Below are 12,563 nucleotides of genomic sequence, written 5' to 3' on the forward strand. Positions count from 1 at the left end.
TTGCCCTAGGACTGGGAATGTTTTCTCCACCCATCAGGGGAGCTGTAGTAGCCCCAGAGAGAAGGGTATAAAGTGAGATTTGGGCCTGGGGGCCTGGAGCACCACCCTGGCTTCCATGGGCAGTGGGGCTGTTTGCCTCAGTTCCATCCTCTGGCCACCTCCACTCACAGTCCCAACAACCAGATCCACCTCAGAGAAGTGTGGCAAGGCCAGGTCTCAGCCACATCTGGCTTCTCTGCTGGTCTCAGCTCCATGACCTTCCCCTAAGCCCAAGCACTGCCAAGAGGCCCCAGCCCACTAAACCAGGAGGGTGGGCAGGGGTGTGGCACCAGGGGACACTGGTGTAAACCGTCACTCAGTCACTCACCAAACAAGTTATTTAAAAAGATTAAAGAGCATACACATGAGAAATTATTAATACATTCTAGTTGAGGAACCAAAGAAAATGCATTTTTAAAAACACCCTTCCAGGCCAGCTATATAACAGCATAGGACAACAACACGCCCTGGAGACAGTAGCCAATGTTACCCTGCAGGGAGCGCTGAAACCTAGAGAGCTATACACAAGAGTAGTGGATTGGGGATGAACTGTGCCTCAGTTTCCCCCCACACGGGGAGGCAGCACAGGGCTTGCCCACGAGGCTTGCACAGTCCTGAGGAGCTGATGCTTTCCGAGGGCTTGCCAGGCACTGCACACATACATTAGCTCACTCAATCCTTGAAATCACCCATGGGGCAGGAAATGCTGTCATCCTCACTTTACAGAGGAGGAAACCAAGGTAGGAAGAGGTACAGCTGTTCACCAGGCGCACATGGCTTGTAAGTGGCAGAATTGGGACCAGAGCCCAGTTTGCAGAGTTGGTGCCTTTAGTCTACACTAAACTACACCAGTGGATATGAGCAAATAGCCTTCCCAGATATGAGAACATCAGAGCTGGAAGGGAATCAAGTGACCGCCGGCACTCCTTGCTATTAGGAATGGAGGCACTGAGGCTCCGCATGGTGATGTGTCCTGCCCTCAGCAGTGCAGCCAGTGAGCCACAGAGGGGGTCCAGGCTGCAAGTCCCTGACTTGCCACTGCTTCTCTACACCCTTGCTAGTCCCAGTGCATTCTGGGAACCTCACTGGGAGCCTGTGAGGAATATAGTCTCAGGTCCCACATAGACCTACTGCATTTTGACAAGAGCCTGGTGATTCACATGCACTTTATAGTTTGAGAAGCACTTCTCTGTGCTTTCCTGCCTTGCTGGTCCACAGTCTCTGTTACTGTGAGTATAATGACATTGTATCCAGACACTGGAAAACTTGAAATGACAGGATTCTGGAAGCTCCATCCTGGGGTCAGCTGGGGATGAGTCCTCTGGGATCTGGGGGAAGCAGACAGAGCGAGTCCCCCAGAGCTCAACCCTTCATGGGGCCCAGGCACACCCGTCCCCACTGACCTGCTAGTGAGCTGGGCGCTTAGCCTTGAGCTGGGGTTGCCCGAGCCCAGGGAGGAGGTGACACAGATGGGGTCCAGAACATCCTTCACTGCAGCCGTTGACTGCTGGAAGGGGCCTAAGTTCCCCTGAGGAAGAACTAGACCTGGCGATTGGCAAGGGAATGGCCTGGCTCAGGACAGAACTTTCTGGGGCCCAGAGCTGGCTTGGGGTGAGGGCCAAGGGGCTTCGATTCTCATACTTTCTCTACCAGCACCTGCCCTGTACTTTCTCAGCCCATGGGAAGTCCATTGTTCTAATAGCCTCAAGACCCTCTGTCCCTCCAACCTTCTCTTCATAAAAACCCTGTCACTGACCCCAAGTGAGATCAGAGGCTGAATCTGCCCAGTGAGCCCACCTTAGCCCAGGCCCCCCACACTCTGGTTTGTTTTTACTTGCAGCCATTAGCCGAGCCCGGGATCCTGGGAAGGTCAGTGGAGCTGGGCAGAAACAAGGGGGCGGGCAGGAGACTGGGGAAGACCAAGGCTGGGGCTGAGCACAGGAACACAGTGGCTCTTTGCATTGTCTCAGCTCCTCTGAACCTGAGGTCACCATGCAAGGGTGCAGAGAGTCCCACTGTAGTTGGCACTGAGCCCCACCTTTAAACATGGACCCAAGGCTCCACCACCATCTTCAGATGGAGCAGGAGCTTCACCCTGGAGGAACCCTCCAAGGCACTTGACTTACTTTGCTGCTCCTCTCTCCAAGCTACTCCCCTTTGTCCTTGATGCACTGCTTAACTTTCACCCCTTCTGGGAAGCCTGATACCTGCTCAGAAGAGCCATGGCTGGATCTGGTTCTGTACTTGTCGTGTCATTTGGGGTGTGTGTGTGTGTGTGTGAAGATTCAGTAGTATTCAGGAAACTCTTCCAAGGCAGTGAAAGCTCAAGTACCTCAGAATCCACACAGGCAGGTCCTGGGTCAGCTCCAGCTCTCGGCAAATGCCCCTCTGACTTGTGCAACCTTGGACAACCTCTCTCCCTCTCTGAACCTATGTAAAATGAGGATCAAGGCTAAGTTAGCCCTCTTCAGGTTGGTCTTGAGGAGCTCTAGGGCTCCTCAGAGAAGCATTCGGCGAGTGCATGGCATCCAAGAAGAGGCCTGATGGGCCGGCCCCTACCCCAAATTAGAGCAGCTGGGCTGCTGTCTGTTTTCTGTAATGGGCTGCTTGTTGGCTTTGGTTGACAAAATGGTCTAAATGCTTGGGGAAAGTTCTGGAGGATTTTTAAGGTGCTATCCAGCTGGAATGCTCTAGAGATAGTTCTCTGTTCCATGTGACACAATTCTGGGCCAATCCAGGCTGGGGTCCTTGGGCACAGTCAAGACCAAAGGGAAGAATGCTCTCCCTCAGCTGGCTTGGCCCAGGAGTGGCGGCAGTCATCCCTGGGAGTGCAGGGGACAGGAGGGAAGAGGGTCCAGGTACCTGCTCTCTGTCTTTGATGGCCGGGCAGCTGTTCCTGTTTCCCTTCCTGCCCTTCTCCACTCACCCAAAATTTCCCAAGGGAAATGGCTCTCTTTAAAGCAAGGGAGGCTGAAGGCGCTGAAGCCACAGCCTCGTTCTGGGGGCAGCTTAGCCCCTAGGACTGAGTGCAATCCTGGAGAAAACCAAGTGAACCTGTGGCCTGTTTCCCTGGTGCAATTAGCTGGGTAACTGTCCAGTCTCTTCTAGGTTTTGTAGAGGTTGTAGGCTCATCTTAGGAGAGACCAGACAGTCCTTCACTACAAAGGGGCTGGCCACAAGAGCCGTAAAGATGGCAGTGTCCACTGACTAGCAATTTCACCCATAGGAATTCAACCCAAGGAGATACTGCAGAAAGACAAGGTCATCTGCATAAAGATAAGCACTGTGGCATTACTCAAAATAGCCCCCCAAACTGGGAACCACACCCAGCTACCCAGCAATCGGGGTAGCAAATTACAGAACATCGATTAGATAGAATATTATGCACCCACTAAAATGAATATGTGAAAGTATGTGGCAATATGGAAACAACACTGATGATATAATGTTATCAAAAGCAGCTCAGCACTTGTCAATTAGTTCCTTTTGTTTTTTTTTTTAACCTACAAAAGATATGACAGAGAACTGCAGGGGAACTTGCAAAAATGAAAACAGTTGTGTAAGGGCAGAGTATTATGAGTTATTATAATTACTGAGAGTTTACTGGGTCCAGTGCTGGGTGTTGAGGACAGAGCAGTGAATGAGAATACATTTCCTTGCTCTCCATCTAATGATGGATTTTCCCACCTAAATGTCCTTCAGAGTTGTCATGCCATCATCTTCCAATAAAAAATACCTGATGAGAGGAATAAGCGAGGAAGCATGCTCCTCTCCTTCTGGGTAACGTATTTCACTCCTGTTATCCGAGCCACCTTCAGCTGGATTACATACATGTCAAAAGAAAACCGAATATAAATGTGCTAGTGACATTTCGGTCTTCTAATGTCTTAGTTTCCTCTGAAGCAAAAAAGTTTTTTAAAATCCATGTTAAAAAAGAAGAAAAAAGTTAGGACTTGTTACTAATCTCGCAGTTGAATAATTAAATATGCTTAATTCTGAAAGTAGCAAGCTAAATTATGCAGTGCCAAAAGTGACATCTCTTATACCTACACCATCCCGTCTATAGCGGCATGGTTTTAGCTTTTTAGCTAAAATATGCTGCCAGAAAACCTAATAAAAGGAAGGAAAAATATTTCTGTTTATATCAAGCTGCCATTTGAGAAAGACTTTTAAATATGTTCCTCCCTATGTGTAAGTCTGACAGCAGTTGCATAATTAAAACCCAGTAGCGAGTTTCCTTTTAATCTTTTCAAAGTAAGCCAATAAAGCATCCTTTAGGATGTGAAATGATAGATTAATACTCTTTGGATTGTTTGAATATCTGAGCTAGAGACTGCCTCCAAGAATACTGTTTAGTACTAAAAGAACACAAGCCACTGTCTTCAGGAATTCATGGAATTACAGGAGAGGCAGATAACAACATGCCAAAGGCCACACATACATGGTTATGAGTTATGCTTGTCTTGGATTTTGTTAACTGGAGGAATGAATAAATGGATGCATTTACATTAACAGAAACTTGATTTCAACCCCTTGGAAATATGTCACATAGCATAAATGGGAGAAATAATAATTGCCCAGGATTTCAGTTCAGTGTAAGCAATCAGTATGAATAATTTAGACCACAAAGTAGATTTTCATTTTGCTTGAGCTATTCAGACTGACTTTCTATTCAGCCTGAACAATCACTGGCAAATCCTCCCCCTGGATCTGTGTCATGTGGACACACCTGTATGTCTACATAGTTGCAAATTACCTAGCTCTGGATATGGGGCCCTGTTCAAATGTCAGGACAAATATTCCATCTCATCATGATGTTTCATCTAAGTACACACAGCCACAACTGAACTTTTGTTCTATGGCTACCTCTAGCTGAAGGCCCAGTCCTGCCCCTTACCCTCCCCTACACACACATACACACATACACATATACACACATAGATGCAAAAGAAGAGAGAGAGTAACTGGCTTCTGTCCTTGGACTGGAGTTTACCCAAATGTCTTCTACTTGCTAGCACTCCTGTCTCTGATTTTCTTAGGACTGGCTCTTGTCTTCCCAGCTGTCTAAGACTTGCCAGATGCTTCTATGCTGTCTGACTTCTAAGATTTGTCTGATCCTTCAAGTTTTCTCTGGAAAACTTTGTTTTAATCAGTTTTTGGCCTGACCAACAGACCAGTCCTCCTCCACAGCCCTGCTGTGGTGTCGGACACACACATACCTATTATTAAATACTTCTGTCTCAAACAAGAATGTGCCCATGAATTATATGAATGAAATTTGTAGAATAAACACTGTGAAACTTAGATTCTGGACCCAGCTGAACATGCAATTAACTATGACCTGAGACAGTTCCCTTAAGACTGTGCACCACATGGGATTGAACCAAAGGACCCCTCCTTGTTCCAATCCTCATTAGTGAGGCTAGCCAAGATGTACCTATGAACACTGCAATCCAACTGCCCATATTGGAATATGCTTCACCTTTGCCTTGTAGAATAACCTTTAACCTTTCAAAATATAGCACCCGGGCCTGATAAACACAATATGTCATATTTATGGGATGAATGAATAAAGCCCAGATAAATCATTTAGCTGGGTCTGTACAACACACAAAAATGTCCACATTGCTGCATGTACCATGCCCACTATGATATTCTCTGATCAAATAAAACTGAGTGCATGCTAATTTTCCTCTTTGCTGAGTGAGGTGGCAGATAGAGAATCCTGACTGCCCATTTTGGACTCAGTTTTGGCTCCCTGAGCTGCTGAATCCATAAAAGCACCAGTAATAATAATAATTGTCTCTGAAGACTCAGGGCATTTGAGGGGAAGGAACTCTATAAACAGAAGAGAAACTGACGTATGTAGGTCTTTACTTAAATCTTACTCACATACATTTTGCAAAGAAGGCTGAAATAAACATCAGGCTACTTCAGGATTCAGCAGAACCTTTCTGACTGACAGAAGTGACCAATTTGAACCACTGCCCCACACCACGACAGCAGGTGGATAACTGACAAAGACACTACTTCTCATGTGGCTCTCCTGGCACCCCTGCAAAGAGCAGTTCAGTGCTGAGCTGTCCATGGGCTGGTTCTCATCCCTGAGTGCAGCTCCTCTCGAAGATACACGTCTCCCTGCAGCAGATTTTGGAAACAATGTGCTGGGTCATTTGTAATATAGCCACAAGCTTCAGGGTAGCCCTCTGACACTGCTTGCCTACATCCCAAAACACAAATCAAGAAAGAGAACATATTAAAAAAAAAAAAAGAAAAGAAAAGAAAAGAGAACATAGTTCCTTTCTGCTTGACTGAAGAATGGCCAATTCAGCCAGGAGATTAAAAGGTTGGGCTTAGGGCAATTTGCCAACACTCTGACTTGATTTTGTGCAAAGAGCTAAGAAAAGCTTTAAAAGCTGTGGCTGGACAGTGAATGAAGACATTGATGGGAGTTTATCAAAGATGCACAGAGACCACAGGTCACTGGAATGAGGCCCCATTTGGATGCACTCGTGCCGTGATGGGGAAGAGGACACTGCTATCACCTTTCCTTTTAGTTTGTGGGTTCCTTTAGGAAGCCAAAGCCAGAACATGCCACTGGGAAAGAAATGCTGTGACTGCCCAATATATGCACAGGTGTGCCTCTAGGTGGAAGAGAGCAAAAGGGTGTGTTTACAAGAGGAAGAGCACAAATCAATAATGAGCTATGAATGTATGATGTCATTTTCCAGGACTTAGCATCTTTAGTACTTTTAAAGCACTTAAAAAAAATAACCGTTCAGTTGCTATAGCAACTTGATGCAGCTCTTAAAAGGGGATTTTTTTAAGGGGGTCATTTTATATCTTCAATCACCATAACAACATGATATAGCTTTTAAAGGTTATTTTTATCCAATTTGTGTGTGCTTTGGACCTGGGCCATATTTGCTTTTTCTATTTAAAGTAATCAGATCAAACATGACACATGAAAAATCATTGAACGGAAGCCCTTTCGTAGACTATACATATACTCTCAGAGAGCTAGCTGCTCATATTCTGCACGTGGATGCAATCTTTCTCTCTCCCTCCCAGCCGCCATCTGCAGTGGCTTATACTGGTCAGTTAGTCCATGCCCCTGTCTTTAAGCTGGCACACCAAACCAGCCCAGAACCTACCCACTGAAGGTATGTCTATGAAATCCCTCACTTCTCAGCCCAGTGAATCCAGCCTGCTCCTCCAAAACTACTACCAAGAGACAGTGCCTTGGGGTGATGAGAGGTACCACCAGCCAAGTGCCTTCTTCCACCCTGGGACTCAGGAGTGGATGGGACACACACAAAGTCTTGCCAAAGTGAAAACATTGTGTTTATTCTGCACTCTATACAGCAACTGGGGAGGAGGTCTGTTTCATATGACTCCCAGGGCCCAGGAAAAGGAGGGGAGGATGGGAAAAGTTGATGAGAGGATAAGAAGAAGGGGGGGAGTGGGGAGCAGTGGTGGCTCCAGAATCTCTACAGAAGAGGCTTAGAGGACTGAAAGGAAGAGTGGGGGGCTTCAAAGAATATATACACAGCATTTTTTGTATGGTTGCAAAATCATAAGCTCTAATGGGTTCATGATTGGAAAAGACAGCAAAGTAACAAAGAAGAGAGGTCAAGAAATTGGAGGGGAAGTTGCAGAAGGGTGGAGGGAGTAAGGGGAGAAAAGCAAGAGAGGCTCAGAACAAGAACGGCTGAGGTCCTATTCTCCAAGTCTAATAGGCTTTTCTTTCCGGAGGACGTGGTGTAGACTGCAGGAAAAAAGTGAGAAGGAGATCTAGGGATTATTCTGCGGAAAGTGGTCACCTTCCTCAGGGTAAAAGAGCTAGAAGACTCTAGGGAAAACGCGTGGTAAAAGAAGAGAGAAGGTGGGGGGAAAGAGAGAGAAGATAAAAATGCTGTGAGAGGAGAGAAGAAGGGCTTTCCAAATCACCTGGATGAGGAAACTGAGGACCAGGGAGTGTGAGAAATAGGAAGGAAGCAGCAGGCCCTTGTTACATATTCTCCCAAGTGCTTTTTTAGAAGCGAAAACTGAGACACACGAGGTTAGGTCACCGAGCTGGCAAGTGCTGGAGCGCGCGGGTGGCCCCGGGTCTGCCCAGCGCCTGAGTGAGGGTTCTCCCCATTTAGCCTCTCTGCCAGGCAGTCGCTGCTGGGTGAGTGCCAGAGATGGGCCTCTCAGGCCACCTCCTGTGCTGAAAGCTAGAAAAGAGAGAGATGGGGCAGGAGGAGGGGGACGCGCGGGAGGAGCAGGCGAGATGAAAGTAGGCAACCGGGCATTAGAAGGGAAGAGGGAGGCGAGGGACGCCGATAGAGCCCTGAGCAGTGGAAGGGACGGCAGGTGAAAGGCTCAGAGAGGAAAGTTGCGCGCGGGGCGCGTCGCTCACCTATGGTCGATACCACGGTGCCCACGAAGTAGAAGGCGCCGGGAAAGTCCCAGCGTGGGCGCAGCGCGTCGGCTCGGACGCCTGCGGCCAGCGCGGCCTCGTAGTGCCGGAGGAAGGCGCGCAGCTCCGGCTCGGCCACTCCGTGCGCCGCGCTGAAGTTGCGCAGAGTGGCGCCCCAGCGCGCCCGCGCCTCCGCCTCTCCCGGGCTCTCGAGCGCCGAGAAGACTGTGGCGCCCGCCACCAGGTAGAGGCCGATGAGCGCCGCCAGCAGCACGAAGCGGCCGGTGTCTTCGTTGAGGTGCGAGCGGCGGCAGCAGCAGCAGCAGCAGGAGGGGCGCGGCAGGCGGCGGCGGCAGCGGCGGGGCGGGGGCCGGGGGCTGCGGGAGGACATGGTCCGGAGCTCAGCCCCAGGGCCGGGGCGGCGCTCGGGGCCTGGGCCGCGACATCCCCTCGGCGGGAGCAGAAGAGTGAGGATGGTGGCCAGGGGTCGGGGGCTGCCGCGCCCCTCGCCGCCTCCTCCAGAGCCGGGACGGCAGGGCGCCTCCGCCTCCTCCTTGGGGCTCAGGCCGCACACGGTTCCCGCGGCCCTCCGGGCGCCGGAGCTGGAGCGCTCCTTTCCGCGCCCCGACGCCTCGCCGGATCCCGCGGCTCCTCAACCGCCGCCCTCGGGCGCGGGGGTCTGAAGCTAGGCCCCTGCCGCCTTGTGGCCGGCGTCTGCGGGGCCCCGGGCCTCATACTCCTCTCCAGGCAGGCCGCGAGCTGCGGGCGGGGCGGGCTGTAGAGCCCGGGCGCCTAGGACTGGGACGCGGCTTTAGGGCACGAAAAGAGACCCCGGGGGCGTCCCATGAGGCGTTCCTGGCTCGGCGACTCCCGGGCGCTGGCTCTGCGGGCAGTCCAGCTCCCGCCCCCGGGATTGAGCTGGCGGCGTCGGCTTCGGAGCCTCGGAACTGAGCGGAGTCCGGGGAAGCGCTCCCTTTGCAGCTCCAGCCGGAGAGCCGCCCGGCACAGAGAGGCGGAGTCACCGGCGCCCGGGGCGGGGTGTTGGGGGGTGGGGAGTAAGGAAGGGAGGGAAGGGGTGGGGAGTTGGGCTCCTGCGACGCCTCTCAGTCGTTCTGGTGGCACTAATGCGGGGCACCGAAGCAGGTGTCTGACTGCGGTGTTGGCTACCACCCTGCCAGGGAACCCAGTCCAGCCCCTCCCAGCACTTCGGCTCCAGAATCGCTCCCTTATCTCCAGGCTGCCGCCAAACTTTGCTCAACTTGATGGTGCCCTGCTGTCTCAGCTGCTGGGGCCAAACGATGCTAATCCCCCGACACCGGGTTCTCCGGCCCTAGTCCTGAGTTTAAGTTCCCTCTTGCTCGCTTCTTCTTCCTGGATCCATCCACAGCGCGAGGTCTCTGAGGGTTCCTTTGGGGAAACAATCCCGCTTAGGAGTGGGGGTAGGATCACTTGGCTCCGGGCGACCAGGGAATGAGGGCGTCTCCTCCCCCTTCCTACCGAGCGGGCGGTAGGCGTCAGCACCGCGGACAGCGCATCGGTGCCGCAGCCGCGGGGCGGGCGGCGCTGGGGTTGCGGGGACCCGCGCGGCGTGGGACGAGCCGGTCACCCTGCTGCGCTGTGCTCCCAAAACCCTCTCCGTTTCCCTTTCGATCTCCCGAGTGTCCCTTCAACCCCTCGGGCAGGTGCGGTCACTGAAGCTGAGTGCTGACAGGGCGGAGACTCTGCGGAATAGAGCCGGGGGAGGAGTCAGGCTCGAGTAGGGGACCAAGGTGCCACGGGAGGAGGAAGCGTTCAGGCCCACCCGGCTGCTGGATCTCCGCTCGCCACCCCAGCTCCCTGACCCCCTAGCCCAGGGTGGCGGACCCTGGATAGGAACCTGGCTGTGGCAGGGTGGGTAGAGGAGGCGTACGGAGAGCTCACTAGCTGGCCCCCCCCCGCCACGCCCCGCCCCAGGTCCGCGGCGGGAAGGTTGCGCTCTCGAGCGCCGGAGGTAGCGGGGGTGGTGGGGCGCGTAATAGTCGCCCCCTCCGCACCGCCGCAACAGTGAAACGCCGCCGCGGGGCCTCAGCTCTGTCGTGGGAGCTTCTACGCTGGACTTGGCCGGCATTTCCCCGGTCCCTAAGTTCTGTGGCAAGGACTGCCCTTGGTACAGACAGAAAGCAACCAGTCCCTTCTCTGTCCGTCCGGCTTCCACAGGAGAGGGGGACCCTGATGATGATGAGACGATACAGACGACAGAAAATAAAGATAATGATGGAAACTGCTTAGATACCCTAGGTGGGTGAACTGTGACAGGTACAGAACTGGCCCCCCACTCCAAATCTCTGGCCATCTGACCTCCATAATGGAAAATACTCAAGCTAAGATAGACCCAAAGTAACGGCATTGTCAGTCCTCTAAACACCAGAGGACTCAGTGTGATTCCTTAACAAACCTCTACCATTCACTGAGCATTTCAAGGCCTGGAAACCATGTCCTTCTGACCCCGTGCCCCGAAATGAAGACTGGAGGGCAGAGGGTGGGGGTGGGGAGCAAGAGAGCTGTGGAGAGGCTAAAAGGCATCTGACCTGGGATGTTGCTTTTCCAAAACCAGGGCGCACTGGAGACTTGGAACTTCCTAGAAATTCTACTGCAGTTTATAGATGGAGCCAACTTCACTCTCCTTTGTGTTAGGGAAGGAACAAATGGGAGAGACTCCACCACCACCAAGTCAGAACCAGCCTTACTCATATTGGGTGGCATGTGGCTAGTTTTGCAGTGATCTTCTCAGAAAGGGGCAAGGGAACCTTTGTGTGTAGGGGAGAACATCTCATCCACTGAGAAAATAGAGCCCCCTTCTCCTTTTTCTGGAGCAAATGGGAGCTTTATGCAAACATAAATTATTGCCATTGCAAATTATTGTTATTATTGGCATAATGCACTTCAACTATTCTCTCCAAGGCTTTGCCTCCCCTGGGCTCACCACTGGTGTCACTCCAGCCTGTTACCCCATCCCTGCAATACTGCCATCTCTACAAGCTACTGCAGACAGGCGGAACAGCCCAGATACGGACCTCCAGGGCTGGATTCCACTTGACCGGTCAGCTGACAGAAGTCCTAGAAGTGTCACTCCAGGAGTTGGCCCTGAAGTCTCCAGATACAGCTGAAGGGCATTGCCAGAACTCTCAGCGGCTTTCTTTGCTCAGACTCTCAGGGCAGGGACAGAGTGCTTTGCTGCAGTGTTCTGTGCCTCTGGACCTGCTCCTTGCCCAGTTGGCTGAGGGCCTTGTTCTCCAGCTTGTTATTCTAGCTTGATTAGTAGCAAACCCCTGGCATCAATTTTGGCTCTGAATGACCTAATCAATTTATATAATAGGGAAATGATGAGTTCCCTGAACATAAGCACTGGTCCTTTGGGGAACCAACACCATGATGAATGCTACTTTTGCCCACTGAATCAATATATCTCTGGCTATCCTCAAAGCCTTCACCTCAGCCCTAAATTGTTGCAACAGCCTGCAAAGGATGGGGGCTTGCTATCTCAGATGTCTCCCTGCTTTGGTCCATCTTGCCTGCACCTGCCCATCATTGCCCTTGATCATGCCCATTTGATCTGATCATATGACTGCTGTCCCTAGATCACAGTCTCCAATGGTTCCTTCAAAGCTATAAAAATGTAGTCTTTAAACCCTGAAGCTGCCATTTAAGGCTCTAGGTGATTCCCAACAAATCATTCCAGCCTCATCTTCTACTACTTCCTATTTATCCCCCAAGTACTCCATACTCAGCCCAATTACCAGCACTTTGCTTATGCTATGGCCCTCTTCTTTCTCTTCTCTAGTTCTTCATATACACATTTCAACTCTGATTAGATCTTTTTTTTTTTTCATCCAGAAAACTTTTCCTTTGTAGGATATTTTGGCCCAATCACTTTGACTGCTATCATTTCAACTGTAGAACATTTGATTCTGCTATTTTTAAGAACTTCAGGCAAGACACCTGAGCAGATACAGCCTCTCTCTCTCTCTCAGAGTCTCTGTTTCTGTCTATGTCCTTCTGTATTTTGTAAAAGAAATCACAATGGCAGTCTTGTTATCCAGGAAAATTAGGTAAGGTGAAATGCAACCAATTGATGGTTTCA

General features: G+C 51.1%; 1 protein-coding gene and 1 long non-coding RNA gene across 2 annotated transcripts in view; one reads left to right on the forward strand and one right to left on the reverse strand.

The window, feature by feature from the left end:
• KCNK12 (potassium two pore domain channel subfamily K member 12) overlaps positions 1–9,832 on the reverse strand; it is a 44,681-nt gene extending 34,849 nt beyond the window's left edge. The window contains 1 exon segment of the mRNA XM_032497480.1: positions 8,444–9,832. Coding sequence (XP_032353371.1) covers positions 8,444–8,834 — 391 coding nt within the window. The 5' untranslated portion in view covers positions 8,835–9,832.
• The window catches only part of LOC116668973, a 56,628-nt gene that overhangs the window by 27,232 nt on the left and 16,833 nt on the right, over positions 1–12,563 (forward strand). The gene's annotated exons all lie outside the window — the stretch shown is intronic.

Source organism: Camelus ferus, chromosome 15 (genome assembly GCF_009834535.1).
Source record: "Camelus ferus isolate YT-003-E chromosome 15, BCGSAC_Cfer_1.0, whole genome shotgun sequence".
In the NCBI taxonomy this organism is placed as follows: Eukaryota; Metazoa; Chordata; class Mammalia; order Artiodactyla; family Camelidae; genus Camelus; species Camelus ferus.